Source organism: Seriola dumerili, unplaced genomic scaffold (assembly GCF_002260705.1).
Source record: "Seriola dumerili isolate Sdu_G_001 unplaced genomic scaffold, Sdu_1.0 BDQW01000191.1, whole genome shotgun sequence".
NCBI classification, from domain to species: domain Eukaryota; kingdom Metazoa; phylum Chordata; class Actinopteri; order Carangiformes; family Carangidae; genus Seriola; species Seriola dumerili.
This window is the reverse complement of record NW_019174446.1, coordinates 4,923,534-4,941,798: the sequence shown is the minus strand read 5'-3', so window position 1 is coordinate 4,941,798 and position 18,265 is coordinate 4,923,534. Positions and strand designations below refer to the sequence as shown.

The window sequence follows — 18,265 nt, the reverse complement described above, 5'->3', positions numbered from 1 at the left end:
TTCCACCCAGATGACAATAAGGGGTAAATGACCTCTTCAGTCTGTGCACCTTAACCAACTCAGGAAAATGCTCAAGGCACGGCAGGTCTGTCAAGGTCTGGATTTCTTCACACGTTGAAACGGTGTGCATTGGGCTACAATAAGAGTGACACTCTGCAAATCAAGAGTTAAGAGTGTGTTTGTCTGCTCTTTAAGTTGCAATACTTAGCATGTCCTACTAACTAGCTTACTAGCCATAGCACTTAACCAAGCACTTCTTCCAGGGCCAAAGGGCACATCATTACATTATCATTAAGGTTACATCAATGATAGGGTTACAAGACTAGCACATATGGCACATTTCCCCACTGAGTGGAGGTTAGTGTTGCCAACTTCCTGAAATGGAATGGGGGGTGGGGGTGGCCTAGGACTGAGGAGCTCCAACTACTGTGGACTTTTGCATAACGATTATTTTGTCCAAAACAATGGGTCTTACCATTTAGTTGTAGACTTATCTAAAGATATAACAAAATAAAAATGCCCACATAAACTGCAATGGCTTCAACCATTTACCAGACATGCATCTTTGGGCTCATGTATTTAGACAAACAAACACATAAACTTGTATTTGATCAGTTGATGCATGCTGTTTGATGTCACAATGCTTGTTGTTGCCATTTTTAAAATCTCGTGCTTTTCATTGGTCATAAGTCACAACTTGACCCTTGCCGCTCTCAGTTTGGCCTAATGTTACAAGCTCTGTCCTGTGCTTGGATTCGGGGAAATTTACATTTCAATGACTAGCCAAAATTACCCGAGGTAGCATTACACATTAGCCCTCTAAAACGCTCTTCTTTTGAAACATTAGTGTGAAAATATGTTGTTTTAATATGTGAATATGTGAGCTAAGCAGCCAAACAGGGTAATTTTGGAAGGAAATAACAGTCTAATCTTGTATTTTTTCACATAATGCCAAGATTAACTAGATATTACACTACATTAAAAATATTTATATCCATGTCTGACACATGCAGTATTAGCCTCAGGCTTTGACAAGATTCTATTTTTTAAACCATGACACCTGTAATTTCAGCTACAAACGAGAAGCCTGATTTTGCATATCTCTGCCTGAAATCAAGAACCTGCTGTTTCTAAAATTAGTAAGAATTTCGAGAGGTAAATCTGCCACCTTAATCACTGCACATGTGCCGTGTGAGAATGAAAAGCTTGACAAGTGTAGGAACAGTAACTCAGAGGGTTATGGCTTAGCAAACAGTCACTTACACTTCATAAAACCGCTTGAGTGTTTCAGCTGTTTTAAACGATATTGAGTCAGAGAAAATGGTGGCTAATGTTTGTGAGCGTGTTTGCCTGTTTGTTGGGTGTGTCAGGCTAGAGCCAAGATGGGTGCCTCTTCAGCTCCACTCAGCTGTCTGACCACCATTCAGCACTAGGGTACCAGGTGGGATGGGGTTCAACGTGTTTAAGTACTCTTTGCATTCGAGTAGAGAGAGGGGGAAGACGAGTGCAGTGATTTCAACACCTTTCAGGCCTTGACTGATTTGGTACTTTCAAAAGGAATCCAAGTTCCTCTTCTTATCTGTGGTTTTGGTGATAGCTGTGCCCTCAAGTCTTTCACTCTATCCACACTTCAACAGATTGAAGAAAAATGGAACCTTCAGATTTCATCTCACCTTTTCACTGAGGTATAAACAGCACTGAATGCAGAGGAGTTCTCTATAGCTCTACCTTCAAAAGGCTACATTTATATAGTAATAATGTTCATCAAATGTCAAGAGGATAATCAAATATCTCTAACATTCATCTGTTATTTAGAGCTGTAAGATGGTAATTCAATTTATCTAATAAGTGTCAAACTCCCACGGGGCAGAAAGATAACATTCAAAAATTGAGTGGTTCTTTTGGTTAAGCCTTTCTAAAGCTCGTAGTTTGTGTCTGCAAAGTACAAGGTCATTGAGAGCATCATGATATTCAGAAGATTCAGTTGACTGCTTTTCCAACCAATGAGTTTGGCAAGCATCCTGGAATACAGCATGCGATAACTCAAATAAAAGACAAAACATTATTGCAAAAGAACATATACAGACAGGGAACATTAGAATCCCAGTTTCTACTTTGTGCTTGTGCGTAGCAATGGTTATTCTGGATAAAACACTGCAACAGTGCCAACCAAATGAGTTAAGACTTGGGACGGGATGGGAAGAGTGCAGTTATGAATCAGATGTGACTGTGGACAGATCTCACACAGAGGAATAGGAGAGACAGGGATAAGCCTGCTGGGCTGGTCACAATACACAGAGTGCTTTAATTGGGTACAATGGTAACACTGCTGGGCTACAAGCTGAGCCACAAGCTCCCTCATCTGGAGACATGGGTCTTCATTTCAGAAGCTTCAGTAGTAAAGCTGTGTCATAATCATGCAAAAGACAGAAAACGAAAGAAATGACAAAGCATTTTTATCATGTGAATTGTTTGCTATCTAATTTGCATCTCTAGTGATTTCCTACATTTCCCAAAATGACTTGTGACACCATCTGAGAAGTTGAACTGTACTGTGGGTTATACATATACAGTGGGGTTGAAGTGTCAGAGACCACTTTCCCATTGACCTGAATAGGAGAGTGGTTTCAGACTATTGGACCCACTGTGCGTAGTAAGAGCATTGTAGATAGTTACAGCAACAGCAATCACGCAACAAGAGCCAGAGAGAGTCACTTTTTTCAAATTGTATTTCAAGTCAACTTGAGAAAAGCGATAGTTACTGTATGCCCTTCAATCAAAATGCAGGATGTCTTTGGCTGCACTGCACTGTGGTCTTTTTTTTTTTTATGTTTTTGTCAGTGAAGAAACTGCTATCTCTGTCTTTGTTGTGACAGATCTCTCTCTGATTGCTCAGCATCAGTAGAAAATAGTCTAGACAAAAACAAATATGTACTATGACCTTGACAGCACATCCTGATGTTCACTGCTGATGTCTGAGATAGCCAATAAAAAAAACAAACTATCCTTTCACTGTAGTTGGGCAGGAAATATCTCAAGTGTCACTGGTTGGCTAATAACCTGCACAAACACCATATGGAGCAAGTGGATCTTTTTTAAACAGTGGATGCATTATTTGTTGATTTTCTCCCTTTATTGTCAACCAAGTGAGTTAGATCATAAAGGAAAATGCAATTTGTAGAATCACACAAGGTGACTGAGTGACCCCTCTACCATGGGTTTATTTATTGAAGATTCTATAACTCGCAGTCACAAGTAAATCTGGCAAGACCTGAGCAAACTACACTACATACTTCAGTGTTGACTCACCGCCATCCAGAGAAACAGGTAATATAGTGGAGGACCAGGGCTAGCATTTCCTCATTATCCTGTTGTTGAACATTCCTGCCATTGGGGATATACTCTAGTCCTGAATTTAAATCCATTGGGTGTTCTAGTTCTTCCAAAATCTTACAATGCCCACAGCCAGCACAGTCACATTACGAATGTCTGAGCTAGCTATGTGCCTCTGTTTGTACAAAAATTGAGGAGCAGTGCCAGTGTTATTATCCTGTGTTTCCAAGTGGGATTTAAGGCTCTAAAATATCAGCAGTGTCAAGCTTTCAGATGGTTGAAAGAGAAAACATTTTGTCAGAGAGGTACAGGCACATTTCACCCTTCCTTAACTGATACGAAATTGGGTGAGGGATCACGACTCAGACAACAGCATCTAAACACAAGCTGCCCGACTCTGTCACGCTCTGTTCCTGCTTGACTGTCACTATGACAACTAGCTGTTTTGCCAGACCTTTAAATTGACTTTGATGTCACAATAATCAAGCCAAAAAGAAATAGGAAAAAAGAATAATTGACATAGAGAGGTATACAGTGTAATTATGAAGCTAAATAAACAAAGCTGTTTCAGCCCTAACACCTCTCCTGTTAGCTTCACACTTGACTAATTAATCCACTTCTCTGGCTGCTGCTTCTCTCTCTCCTGAGTGTGCTTTGCAGGCAAAGGAAACAAATCATCTGTGGGCTGAGCCATCAGCCTCCCTGCTGGTTAGGGCTCCCTTCCTCCCCAGCACGCCAACATTACACTCCGCCCATTGCATGCACCAGACCACACAGGCAAACTGCAGGTTTGTGCTGTTGCCCACAGCCTCAAACACTGACCCCTCCCCCCCCTATTCCTTCCTTCTTCACAGACTGGTGGCTCTAGCTCTGCTCACAACAAGTTTGCATCCTCTACAAATCTGATTGCAGCCTCAGCCATAATGGTCCAAACTCATTATATCTGCTTTGATTTTGAAAAGCTGTCACAAAAAAAAGGACTTGAACAAGGCTGGGGGTTAATTGCATGATGTCATTAAATTACATTACTGTCCTGGTTTAAGCATGATCCTCCTCCACGCTCTCGGCGTCCAGGAGCAGTGTCTGGTCTCTAATTTCTGCAGAAAGATGAGTCAAAAAAAAATCTCTCAAACATATTTGCTCTATTTAATTACAGCGCTCTTAGAGGCAGATCTTCTTGGTCAAGTGCTCACTCTGGGGCACAGCAGAGCACCTTGCCTCCTCGCTAATTAAAAAAGCCTATTGTGCGGTACTTGACATAACTTTGTTTGTTATGAAAGAAAAAGAGGAAAATTGCACTTAATTTGCGCCCAAGCTTTCTCAACTTTGGAGTGTAAACTCACTGATTCACCCTGACACTTTCAAGTGAGATAATTCTTCTTGTTCCCACAGTTTTGCCCACTGACAAGAAGAAACTCCTAGAACAGCAGCTAAACGCAATCCATTAACCAGGCACAACATCTCTCTGTCTGAGACTTTAATCCAGTTTACTGTTAAGCATAAGATTTGACTCAACAGCAATACAAGATATAAGTGCACTGAAACATAAAACAACAAGAACAATCTCAGTTTCCTAAATGGGCCTCTGAGGTTACAAAATGTTGCTGCTGTGAAATAATGATTTGCAGGTACATGGATGGTCAGTTATCAGTGTCAGAGAGCTGAGTCCTGATGATCATGGGGCCAGAGCTAATGGTTAAATGAGATGTGTACCTGGAGAGGGTTTAGTGTCAGCGTTGATGCACACGATCATTTATTTTCTCTCCCCAGTTAGAATGGGTTCTCTTGTCGAGCGTTGGTGTGACGAGGCTCATGGTTTCAAGGGGTTATTATAAGGCGACGCACAAGAGCCATGGAGACTCATCATGCATCGGGTGTTGCCATGACAACCAGCCATTGATTAAGAGTGGGCCGCTGATGGTTATAGAAAAGCGATTGTTTAAAATTCAATATATTAACCTCTGAAAAGTTTTCTATGCAAAAACACTTAAAAAAAAAAAAAAGCTGACAGTTCAAAATGGGTCAGTAAGCAGGATTTTCGCAATAAAATCCTTCACTAACATTTTTTTTATACACAATGTACATGGTCCTTGCTCCTGTCATAATAATGGATAAACATAAACCTAAAAACTACTTCATCCAACAGCATTGTCCACTCAACCTTCACAAAGTCAGCCCCTCAATAAAATTCATCCTATAAACATGACATGCATTGCATGAGACGTGCATTATTCATAGGTTACTACTCCTCAAAATGTTTGAGGGATGAGTTCAAGTGTTGGCTGTGGTGCTGTGACTACCACACAACGTGGATTTGTGATCAGAGCACCGGAGGTGACAGAGTAAGTGGTTGTAAACCATAAAAACATGGGCAATCAAATCACTTGTAAACATGAATAAAAACATTCTGCACATAATGCATTAATACCTTTGTGCTGTGTTACGTAAGCTTTTTCAAAAGAGATTCAAAACACACACGGTGTGAAGTGGTTTACTAGCCTGACTGAAGGCTCAGTGAAGGTAATAAATCAGTTTGAGTGAAGGAGCCTGAGCTTGTCTGCAACACAGTCCAAAGTCCTGCTGATAAGGGCCGGTGTTCACGTTGATAAGGTCACAATAAAGTTCTCCCAACACATGCTTCATTCCCAGATCACAACCGACAAAATGCTTACACGTGTATTCCCATCACCATTATTATTGTTGTTATTCCTCATGCACAAATCAAGACATTAAAACGGCTACAGTACAGTGAGGACCTCTTACCTTGCTGTCTGTGGGGTACTCCCTCTTTCCTAGATGCTGGCCCATGCTGTTGACAGAGACTGGAAGAAAAAGAGAGACTGAGTTTAGACCAGGAGAAGACTGTAAACAGCATATTATGTGAGGATGAGCTACTCCTCCTTATCTACCCCTTCACTCGGTGTGAGAAAATGTATCATTACACACATCAATAAAAACACTTTTTTGAACTGTTTTATACTGAATGCCAACACATGTAAAAATGCTTCTGCTGTGAAATTCAATCAAAACCAAGATCATGACTGATATCTGTTCTGCATTCAGTCTGAAAGCCCCCCTCGACTCAGAAATGCGCTGTGGTTAATGTCGCTTCACTTGTATGTAACGACTGTGCAGAATGATGCATGTGCAGTTCGAGGCTAAAAGGCTGTTTTTACATTCATCACAGAGAAGGGTTGGGGAGTGGGGGTGGGGTGGGGATGGGGGGTTGGGGTGGTAAGACACATACACACCAGATGATTTTGTGACATCACTACTAGTCTGGAAGTGCACAAGTGTGATGTGGAAACTTTAATAATATTTACAGCACATATTCATACACTGTTTGTTTTTCTGACTAATTTAGAACTCTCGCTCTGACGTGTATACAAGTTACCATGGTTACAATGATCTTGCAGGCTACTCTTTACCCTGCTTATACAGATTGCTTATATGGTTGCCTCATAATCAGCAGATGGATGAAACGGTAGTTTTGGAATTTTAACACATCTACGAGGACAGAGTATCACAAAGTCCTGTGGTTGTTGTGCTTTGCTTTCACGCCACAAAGTGCACCACTTAGAAGTGGGGCCAATACCCTTCGTTTCAGGCTGTCTTGGACCAGTGGTTTAGTTTTGCGCTAGATTTCAGCTGACAGCTCTCACCAGCCCAAACAAATTGAAAGAAATGAGCAAATGCACCAGAGTTCGTCTGAACGGAACCAAACACGGCAGGCGTGGAAACGTCCTTAGTGTGAAGTCAGTCCCCCAAAGTATTCGGGCTAGCTTTGATTTTAAAAGCAAAGACCATCCTGATCTATAACATGCCAGCACTCCTTCCCTCGACGTGTTATAGTCTTCTGTGCCTTTCATTAGAATATTTTGTGTTAATGGTCTCTTTTGCCCCGCTGCTGTAAAAACACAGCCTGCCAGTGATTAGTAGCTACTTCATTAGTGTCATTATCTCCAAATCTGATACAGTCCCCCATAGCTGATGATGCACCGTTTGTTTTTAACACCAACTTATTATTTTGCTGCAGGGTACCACTCTAATCCTCACTGTTATCTACTGTTCTACCTGTCTGACTAAAGGTGTGCTGTTCATGGGGAAAAAGAAAGCAATATCAGGTTCTTTTTTTTTTTTTTTTAACCAAACAAATGCCATTAAATTACAGCCTTTAATAATTTAAAATGTCCATCACAACAGCAACATATGAGACTGTGTCGATGTGTTTCCTGTGTCACCGTGATATCTTCTGACAACAATATCCGTCAGACTCACATGCTGCTGTAATATCTGCAGAAAACACACAGCAAACTTGACTTGACTTCAGCCAACAGGAGCCGTGCAGCCAAGTCTCTAAAAAGCACCAACAAGTCCTGAACGGCTCACTACCCTGAAGGGATGGAGCGCAGGCTCAGTTCTCTCCATGTGGAGGAAGTGAGAAATGTCTCAGGTGTGTGAATTCAGAGTTCACAAACAACATGAAACCACCTAACCAACAATTTGCTGGATATTGCATGAATCAAAATGTCAGCTTGCAGACACCACTTGTAGAAAAAGTCTTCTTTCCTCCCAAGGACCACTCTCCTTCACTTAATCACAGCATGCATTTATATGGCTTTTAGACGTTTTGCAGCCATCAAAAAAAACCTTTCATCATCTTTGACACCTTGGCTATTTCCTTCTTCCTTCATTTTATAACAATACACAGACTCAAGAGTATCCCCTGTCAAAAAAAAAAAAAAAAGTTTGGTAATGAGGGTTATTGATGGTCCACACTGATGTTGGCACAGGCTTCTAACATTATGATTGGATTCACAGGTAAGGAAGTAGGAAAGGCTCCAAACTCTCCAGCCAACAATGTTGAAGAATGATTTTAATTCATTCAAGAATGCAGTATGTGTCAGAATCATTATTAAATTTGTAAATGCACCAAGCTGCTCACATTCCCTATTCGTGGGTCAATCAGTCAGAAGGATTTAAAAAAATATGTTAATAAAGCCTTTGAATGATCACTATATAAAATAAATAAATAAAGTGAAATCATGACTACACATCCATGTTCACACACATAATTTAACACCTTGCTTTCCTTATCTAACGGTCAGGCAAGGTTAATTAAATATAATGCTGTGCCCACAGTGCACACAGTGAATAAATATTAACCACTGAGAGGTGTTATTACATCCACTATATCTAAACAGGGAGCACAGGGGAGCTGCTGTTTACGCAGCAGCAGTTTCAGACAGTTTCCTTCAGCATCTCAGGGAGGAACAAACGTGATTAAAATGCAAAGTTCAAGAATATGGTTCAAGGTAAACAGCTCTAAACCCTGAGCAGCAGAACTTGCAACAAAAAAAAAACATAAAAACTTTAACAATTAGAAATTCTCCCTGGAACTAAAAACACTCATGAAACTCTTCAAATAAGAGCGAGTTCCTCTGAAAATCTGTCTCATTATTACATGATGTACTGATGCCTGTGTAAAGAAGAGCAGCCATATCTGAAAATAAGCTTGATAATGAGGGAAAATTTAACAGCTCTGAGGATAATCCAACTCTTTATTTTTTGGCTTCTTGTTGGAGGCGCTGCTCTTGTGGTGTCTTTGTGTCTGTGCCTCTGCGTCCTTTAAATTTGTCCACCGTGATTGTTTTTACCATGTTTTTGTGCCCAACTGCGCTGTATATGATTGTTTACGCAAGCGGTCATAACGGAGACACTTTACGCGGTTATACTTTGAACTTTATGGCTGTATCGCTCGCGCCCAGGGCCTCCAACCTCAACCACGCCACCAAGAAAATATTCTAGGAAGGTCCAACAATTAAATATGGAGAACTCTGGGCACAAGACTCATGAAGGGGGAAAAAAATGACTCCACTAAGTTGAGTCAACCGTGTACATGTATTCAGAGACGCCTGCATTCTGGTCTTCAGTGAGACACGGTTCACGTCTACAGACGACAAGTCGGATCAGACAGAGAGCAGCTTTCAGAGCGCCTGTCAGGCTGGATAAGGACATAAAAGCTACAGTGAAACCCCAAGGTGGTGATGTCTGTGTAGTGGTGAAATAACATCACCCACGGGGAGTCCATATACACAGGCAACATCCAATTGCTGTCTGTCTCTGTCTGTCCTGTGTTCCTTGGGAGTTCCTTTGTGACGGTGGTGTACAGACAGACCAAAGTTGAAGGTGCCAGCAAAACAAATCAAGTCCTGGAGTGAAGATGCTATTTCTCAGTTACAGGGATGCTCTGACTTTACAGACAATGGGACGAGTATGAAATAGTGAGTGAAATCCATTAAGACTACATGTTAACCAGCAGTCGCTCCCGAGCTGCTGCTCTGCACTGCTCAAATTCAGATTTTGTAACCGCGACGTCGTCCGACAAAATCACCAAACACACGAAAAACAACCACTGTGCTGTGATATCGACTATATTTATTTGTAAAATTATCACTCAGAGATTCCTCCAGATCTGGACTGAATGTGCTGCTCCGCCTCTTTGCCACTCATTGTGCAGAGAGGCCTCTTACTTGCGGGGCAGTACTGGCGGCTCTTCTATGGAAAGTAGCTGAGGTTTGATCGAAAAGTCGCCAGATTTGCCTCTAGATAAGGGATCTGAAAAGTCTAATTTGGCAACATTGCTTGTAGACTACGGTTGTTTTTGATGATACAGCAGGGTTTCCTACACATAGACTTTACTTTGGCAGGCCGCCCGGGTACATTAACGCCGGCCCGCGTATATTCGCCGACTCATTTTGACATTTTTATGTTTTTTAATCCGCCAGAATTACGCCATCCGCGATCGATCAACTATTCTCCCCTGTGCCGTTTCGTTCTGCTAAGGTGCATAGACAAACAGAAAGAGAGAAAGAGGGAAAGAGGGAGATGCATGATATTTATATTATAGAAGATAAAGACATGGTGGAAAATGAACGGACAAGTCAGTTCCAGTCGGGGGTCAGTGACGCTTCTGGCACAGGTTATGAGACAGCTGAGGGAGCGGGAGAAGCAGAAGGTCCCAGTGTGGTAAGAGGAATATGTCACTGCATCTTTGTCACTGAGGAACATTAAATAAATTCAAATGTTGGGAGGAACAGCAAACTAATACTAATACCTTTGAGATTCTGCTCCATGTTGACATGATTGCACATCACAGTTCCTGCAGATTTGTCAGCTGCACATTCATGCTGCCAATTTCCTGTTCTACCACATCCTGAAGGTGTTCTACTGGATTCAGATCTGTTGACTGGACAGGCCACTGACAGCCACTTGAGATGACTTTATACTTTGTGATGTGGAGCATTATCCTGCTGGAAGTAGCCATTAGAAGGTGGTAAAATGTAGCCATAAAACGATGCACCAATATTCAGAGGTATCAGAGTGCACCAAGAGAACATGCCCCACACCATTACACCACCACCACCACCACCACCACCACCAGCCTGGGCTGTTGCCACGAGGCAGGACCATGGATTCATGCTGTTGATGCCAAATTCTGACCCTACCATCTGCTGCCTCAGCAGAAATCCAGATTATGCAGAGCTGGCTATGTGTTTCCAGTCTTCAACTGTCCAGTTTAGTTCAACCTGTGCCCACTGCAGCCTCAGATTTCTGTTTGTGGCCGACAGGAAGTGGAACCTGATGTTGGCTTCTTCCCATCTGCCTCAAGGTTTGACATGTTCATTCTTAGAGGCTTTTCTGCTCGCCACAGTTGTTAAGAGTGGTTATCTGAGTTACTGTAGCCTTTCTGTCAGCTCCAACCCAACTGGTTATTCTCCTCTGACCTTTCTCATCAACAAGGCGTTTCTCTCTCACTGGAAGTTTTTTTTTTGTTTGTTTGTTTTCTGCACAATTCTGAGTAAAAGAGATCAGCAGATTAGAAGTTTCAGAAACTCTCAAACCAGCCTGTCTGGCACCAACAATCGCGTCAAGGTCAAAGTCACATCTCACTTTGCCGGAATAACAAAGAACAGGGTCCTTGTTTATTTCTGTGCAGTTCTCCATATGGAGATGGTTTTTTATAGTATTTAGTACATAGCTAATTCTCCACCGGACCTCAACCTCTGTGATATAGCCACCCAAGATTTGTGACTTTCAGAGGTCAGCTAGCATTCATCAAACATACTGTTTATAAAGGATTTAAAACTGCTCAGCCCCATAGAGAAAACCTCAAAACTTCCTTTTAAATACTATTTGTGAACTCAAGAGAATGGGTTGAATCACAGGTGCTTGTGGTTGAGCCAAAACAGTGACAGAAAGCACAAACGAGCAACTACAAGCTGCGACAAACTCCCCGCTGATTAAACAAAGGGACACAATTATATTGCAAGCAGCTGGGCATTCAGTTTTAATGTAAAACTGATTATCCAGCGAGGACTCTGGATGTTTGTTTGACGTGGGGACACGTCGCTGGGATTCTGTGTGGCTGAATGTGAGGCTTTGCAGCCAGTTTCACTCTCGAGTGTTACACAATCAAAGCTGAGATCCTGCAAGGACTTGCAAGAAAAGACTCTTGCATAATAGAGTGTGAGAGAGGGAGAGGCAGAGAGGGCGGGGGGGGGGAGTATGCGTGTGATACAAGACTGCAATTACAACTCGGCAGCCTGGCCTTTTATTTTTTCCCCTCACACATCGCCCAGTAATTTACAAGGAGATAGGAAGGTGTTGGAAAACAGTCAGCGAAAGAAAAAGTCAAATTCAATCGCTCCTTCTCAGTTTATCCCATATAAGTTGCTGTTAATTGCCACATATGGCTGAGTGCATCTTTTGAAACATTGGTTTCTGCCTTTTAAATAAATCATTAGGATGGAAAAATGCTCCGATTATATGGTGACTAGATGCAGGCCAGCACCTAGAAGAATCCATTACCACTCAAAGCAGAGTCTGCAGTACATATGAGCAATTATGTCCATCTGAGCTGTCCATTTCCTGCGGCTGTTTCAAATCCACATCCTCATAAGCTGCTAATGTTTTTACATGACTTCATCACGCATAAGAAATGGGGCTCATTAGCTTGGGGGGAAAAAAAAAAACAAAAAAACTGGATGTTGACATTTAAACAAATTTCCTACCATATGTCATCTGTCTGCAACACATACTGGATTACTTGAGCCCTATTTTTCTCTTCTCCGTGACTACTTCAGGTAGCAGCTTTCACACCTGAAAGATGGAACATCCAAAAAAAAAGATGCTATTTCCAAGAGGATAACCAGTGCTTTCACATTTTGTAGGAAAAGATATGTGACAGCAGCAGAGAACAGAAAATCTCTTCTGCGCCGTCTGCTGCAAATTTGGTTCGGGTAACATTTTATCAGCTGATAAAAAGACAATCCCGCCTTTTTACAGTGAGAACAGACGGGGTACAGCCATTTATTTCACTGACTATAGGCTTGAGAAGATGAAAGGGATATTACCTTGCTGCAGCATAAATCTTCCTGTCAGGATAATGCTGACAAAAGGGAGAATGGATTACTCTACAACAACCACGGCAGTAAAACTCTTGAACAATCAGGTATGGAAAGAATATCATTGGGCTTTGCTTTATCAACCTGCAGTGAGTATAATTCTGTGATTATGAACAAAGACAAAACAATACTGTACAGATGGATTTGACACAACCAGCACTGCTTCCTCTGACTTCCCCAAACAAAGTGTCAACAACCATGAAACTGACTTTTATAGGATTATGACTCAGAGAAAAGATGGACACAAGCATTTGATTTTCCCACAAAAGAACATAGGGGAAAAAAAAAAAATACATCTTTTGGGAATATGAAACTCATGGTGGTAAGATTTTGTTCTTTTGGGGTTTATGAGGGTTTTTAGGTCTGAGATTCTACTACGACAGGGGTCACTAAAGTGCTTAACACAGGAGATGAAGCGGAAAAACAATGTGGTCAGTCAGAGTTGCATCATATTACCATGGATTTATATATCCTATCTGGTGATCAACCCACACAGTTACAGTTGTTATGATGAAGTTCAAATACAGGATAGTGTCATGTGGTGTTTGGTAGTGTAAACAGTTTCTTTCTAGATCTAGACCAAGGAAGCAGGTTTGTACTTAATATTTGTTTTTTTACTTTTTAAATTAGCTTCCACTGACTGTCCCACCATGGAGTGGGTGCAACGGATTCTCAAGGAAATGTAGGAAATTCCTACTTGATCCCTGTCTGTGTTAGTAGAAACAGCTGAGGGCATGGGAACACAACAAAAATGTAAGCCACAGCATTTGATTGCAAAATACATAGTGGACTTTATATAATGTAAAATGTCAAGATCCGAAGTGACATTTTTCCTTATAATAATCAATGTCCTTTCTGTGTCTTATTGATAAACATAGTAATAATAAGTATAGCCAGTTTTACATTTGGTGTTCTCAAGACTATGCACAAGAAGTAAAATATTTTGGATGGAACTGTGCTCTCACATTTGAATCATCTAATCAAAACAATCAAATTCATTTATAAAGCTCTGAAAAAAGTTAAAGGAATAAGACTGTAAATGAATTCAGCAGATGGCTCAACGTAATCCCAGGGACCACTGCAGTAAGAAACATCCATCTGTCCTTAAAATTCTGCTGCACGCAGCTGATGTTCAATCGAATTTAATTAATTCACAAAAATTTAAATCCTCACTCTTCATTTTTAGATTCTGAATCAATTAATTTTGATTAATTTCATGACTATGATGAGGTTTTTTTGTTCCTGATGAAACATTTCAGAGAGAAATGTTCGTTTCTTTCTTTCTCAAGCTGGGCACAACATCAGTATTCATCACACGGACTGACTAAAGAAGTCAATTTTGTGGAAACGACTGTTTTAACAATGGCACGACCTTGACATTACACTTTTGTTTGATTGTTAAATTATTCACGGGGGCACTTTTTTTCTGTACTGAGCCACTTAATTAACAGAAACAGATTGTAGAGCGAGTGATAATTTTACAAGTAAATGTAGCCAAATCACAGGACAGCCGCTGTCTTAAATACCTGTCTCTAACTTAAGTGTTCGGTGATTTTGCCAGACGACGTTGAGGTTACAAAAATCAGGATTTTAGCAGCAGCAGCAGAGCAGCAGCTTTGAAGCGAATGCTGGTAACATGTAGTTTTAATGGGCCGCGTCACTATTTCATACTTGTTCGTGTCTGACAACAGAAACAGGAAAACATGTAAATGAGAACTACGTTTTTGGGAATTTAGCTGTATTAAAACACTGTATATATGAGCACAGAGAGTAGGAGAGAAGGAAACAGATAACGGGCTGAAAATGGCTGACATAGACAGAATGCAAATAGTGAACAACGCTGTTTTGACCTATGTCTTGTTTACTGGTAACACTACTTGGTGGCAAGTATTGACAGTAGCAGTGACCCAGGAATAATTAAGGCTGCATTAAAAAAAAATCTATTTCCAGATTAATAACAATTTTTATTTGAATCATCCAATATCAAAGTCCCAAGATTGATCTTTGTATTTGCCTTTTCTCAGTAAACATGTACATCCAATATTGGATGTGTATCCATTGCCTCGTAAAACTGAGTTATTACAATGTGCACAAAAAGTTTATTTCGATTTGTTAGCCGCCTTGAGTCAAGACAGTGCCATAAACTGTGATGTCAATAGTTATACAGTCTATGCGGACCTGCCCCAGTTTACAGGACTGTCATGAATCAGGGTGGTTAGCTGACTCTGGGCACCTCGTAGCAAATCCAGAGATGGCATCTACAAAGGGGACACTGACCTGAGCTCTCAGCTCGTTTGATGAAGAGATATTATCTCTGGCTACCAGATATGAAGCTGTGGAGGTCAAGTCAACAATATGTGGGTTCTAATTTATTCAGTCAGTGCCTGCCGGGGAGCTAACGCTAGCTAACAGCTGCCTGTGAGCAGACAATTTCCGCTCAAATTGCATTTGCCAAGGAAGAGAAATCCTTGGTCCACAGTTTTATAACCGAGAAATGTGGTTGCAATTTACCTGATAATGTGCACTTTACACAATTTTATATTCACAGAAACTACAGTGCGGCCTACTTGTTTAACGGAGAAGAAATTTAAACACCCAGGACAAATTGTGAGAAGCGCTTTAGGCAGTGTTGGTATTTTTCTGATGTAACTGAATCATCAGGAATTAAATCTAAACCAATTAAGCTGAATGGAAATGAATCAATTCTGGAGTAACTATTAATACTACGTATTCTCTTGTCTAATGTCTGTGTAGAAATGGTTCGTCTAAGGCACTTCAGTTATGGCATTAGCATTAGCCTACTTACAGACAGCAAAGACAACAAAGATGTAACACCAATGATGGGAAAGCAACACTCAGCTGAGGTATCATGCATATAATCAGTGTATCTGGTGCAGCAGACTGCGTGTGCACACCTTGCTGCAGCGCATACATTCAGTAATATGTCCCCACCGTGTCCATGTTATATCTACCTGGCTCTCTCTGCTCTCTCCACTGAATTTCTCTGTGTGGACAAACAGATTACACCTCTCTCCTCTGGAGTAGAGTGTACACAGAAGGTATATACACACTCCTTGCAGCCCTCTCTATTTAGCCACTTCCTCACATACAATTCACACACACAAACCCATTATTAAGAAACACACAAAGCCTATACCGGTGACGAACTTATCCACAGTAGGTGTATTCTGTAACCACAGCTTGCATATTTGATTTGATAAGAAGTCTGCACAACACGCTGACAAAACACATTTCTCAGGCTACCACTAAAGCTGGAAGTAGCTGGAACACGTGTTCCTCTGTCTGCCGTTGCCTGGTTCCATTGTTTCGCTTTAAGTTTGCTCTTGTGCACGCGAGACAACGACTTCATTTAACCCTCCAGCTGCCCTCAGTGACTGCACTATGCTATGCCCTACTGCGAAAGTCAATTACGTAATGAATAGAGAGCATGTGTGTGCATGTGTGTGTGGATGGAGAGGAGTGGGGGGAGGCCACAAGAGAGAGTGAGGAGATGAGAAATAGCGATAGGGTTACACACTGCCTATCTACCAGTTTAAGTGCTATACTCTTAACAAGAGATTTGAGGTCAAAGGTCAACATCTGTCCCCAAGGGAGGGCATCTGCCCGTCTAGCGATCAGCCTACACTGCAGGAAGCCTGACATCTAGCCTGGTTGGTGTCAGTCCTCTCACTTCCCTTCTTTCTCCTTCAGCCCAGACTTGATCTTTTCTGTGAGTTTGCCAGAACAAGTCTAAGTCACGCTTGAAAGTTAAAGTGAAATAGTATACCCCATGTGTACAATAAACAACCAGCCATGACAGCAGAACAACACTGATGCTCCTCAACAAATCCAAAAACATGGGAAAATGTATAAAAATAGTCCCATACCAGGGGAGAAATACAAGGACACAGGAAGGAGTCCCATTTCAGTCGATTCCCTCTGTACAACACATATTGTATGGCATACCATGCCATTCTACATCCAGCCTGAAGACACCTATTCACACCTTAAGGCAGTCAACCTGTGTTGTCCCTTAGTTCTTATGCTTTTCACCTTGCAAAGAACACTGTACAATGTTGGCTAGCTATTGCTAATTAGCTCTGTTTGTCAGGACTTCACTCAAAATCTGTTTAACTGTTCTTGTTGGTGTTGACAGCCTCAGTTGGTGAGTCTGAGCACTGATTTCCAGTGTAGTGTTCAGTGTGCTTGCTAGCTCTTACGTCTCAGGTCGGTTAGCTTCTGTTAAGCTGTGCTAACAGTGCTACTTTTGAAATGAGCGTTAATGGAAAGAGTTCAGGCCTTGTCCGCTAGAGCTTTGTATGCTTATAAGTGGCAGTCTTTCAAACAGTGGTATCGGGAACAAAATGTTCCTCCATTTCAGTGTTTCATGGTGGAAGTTTTGTTGTTCCTGCACGGGATGTTGGAGAAAGGCCTTTGCATCCAACAATTAAAGTGTATTTGGCAAAAGTATCAACTTTTATATGGTTTTGAAGGGGTGTTGCCAGGTCTGCTGACTATGGCCTATGGTTAGATCCTGTGTTCCCTCACGGAATTTGCTGTTAGTGCTTGAAGCCCTTTGTGGTCCTCCATTTGACCCCAATGAGTTTGTTGATGTGAAATTTATTTCACAGAACCGTGCTCCTTCTCGCCTTGGTGTTTGCAAAGCGAGTGTGTGATCTCAATGTTTTCTCTGTGCACCCAACTTGTACCTAGTTTGCTGCTAATGGTCTGAAAGTTACACTATGACCAAATGTGGTTTATGTACCTATGGTTATCTCCATAGTGTGCAGCTCTATGGTTTTGGAGTTCCAGAGCTTCTGCCCCCCCCACCCTTTACATCTGAGGAGCAAGAGAGGTTGCATTCCCTGTGCCCTGTGCATGTGTAACGTATCTACTTAGACTAGCTTATACCAGCAAAGGTGTCCCATTGTCTCAGGCTGTGAAGTTGCGTTTGACATCACGGGCACTGTTTAAAGGGGTATATGTGGGTGATATTTGTGCAGCAGCCGGTTGGTCTTCACCCCACACATTTGTCTGGTTTTACTGTACTGAAAGTAACGACCCCCTCTGTGGATCATTCTGTCCTCTCTGCTGGACCCATGATGCACTAGAGTATCAGAAGCTTTTCCTCTGGGCTCGGTGGCTGCTCCGAAGGACGTAAATATATGTCCCACACAACATCTGTTGTACCAAGTGAATTGACTGAAAAGTATGGAAGGTTATTACTATAACTTTAGTTCCTTGAGGGAGAAGAATGAGGTACAACACCATGTTCCTCTGCCTCACAGCTGAGCCAGGCAACGCGTGACCACAGGTTGTCTGCCTTAAAGTGATAGTTCGGGTTATTTTTACGTGGGGTTGTGAGAGGTACTTATCTATAGTCGGCGTTTAGAGAAGCAGTCAGGAGAACTGGCACACAAGCTGAGTGATGTACTGCTGTGGACAGGATCTACCTCAAAAAAATT

General features: G+C 41.6%; 1 protein-coding gene across 1 annotated transcript in view; it reads right to left on the bottom strand.

Moving 5' to 3' along the window:
• The window catches only part of mbp (myelin basic protein), a 66,593-nt gene that overhangs the window by 44,026 nt on the left and 4,302 nt on the right, over positions 1-18,265 (bottom strand). Inside the window, 1 exon segment of the mRNA XM_022753253.1 lies at positions 6,097-6,155. Within this exon segment, the coding sequence (XP_022608974.1) occupies positions 6,097-6,141 (45 nt within the window). The 5' untranslated portion in view covers positions 6,142-6,155.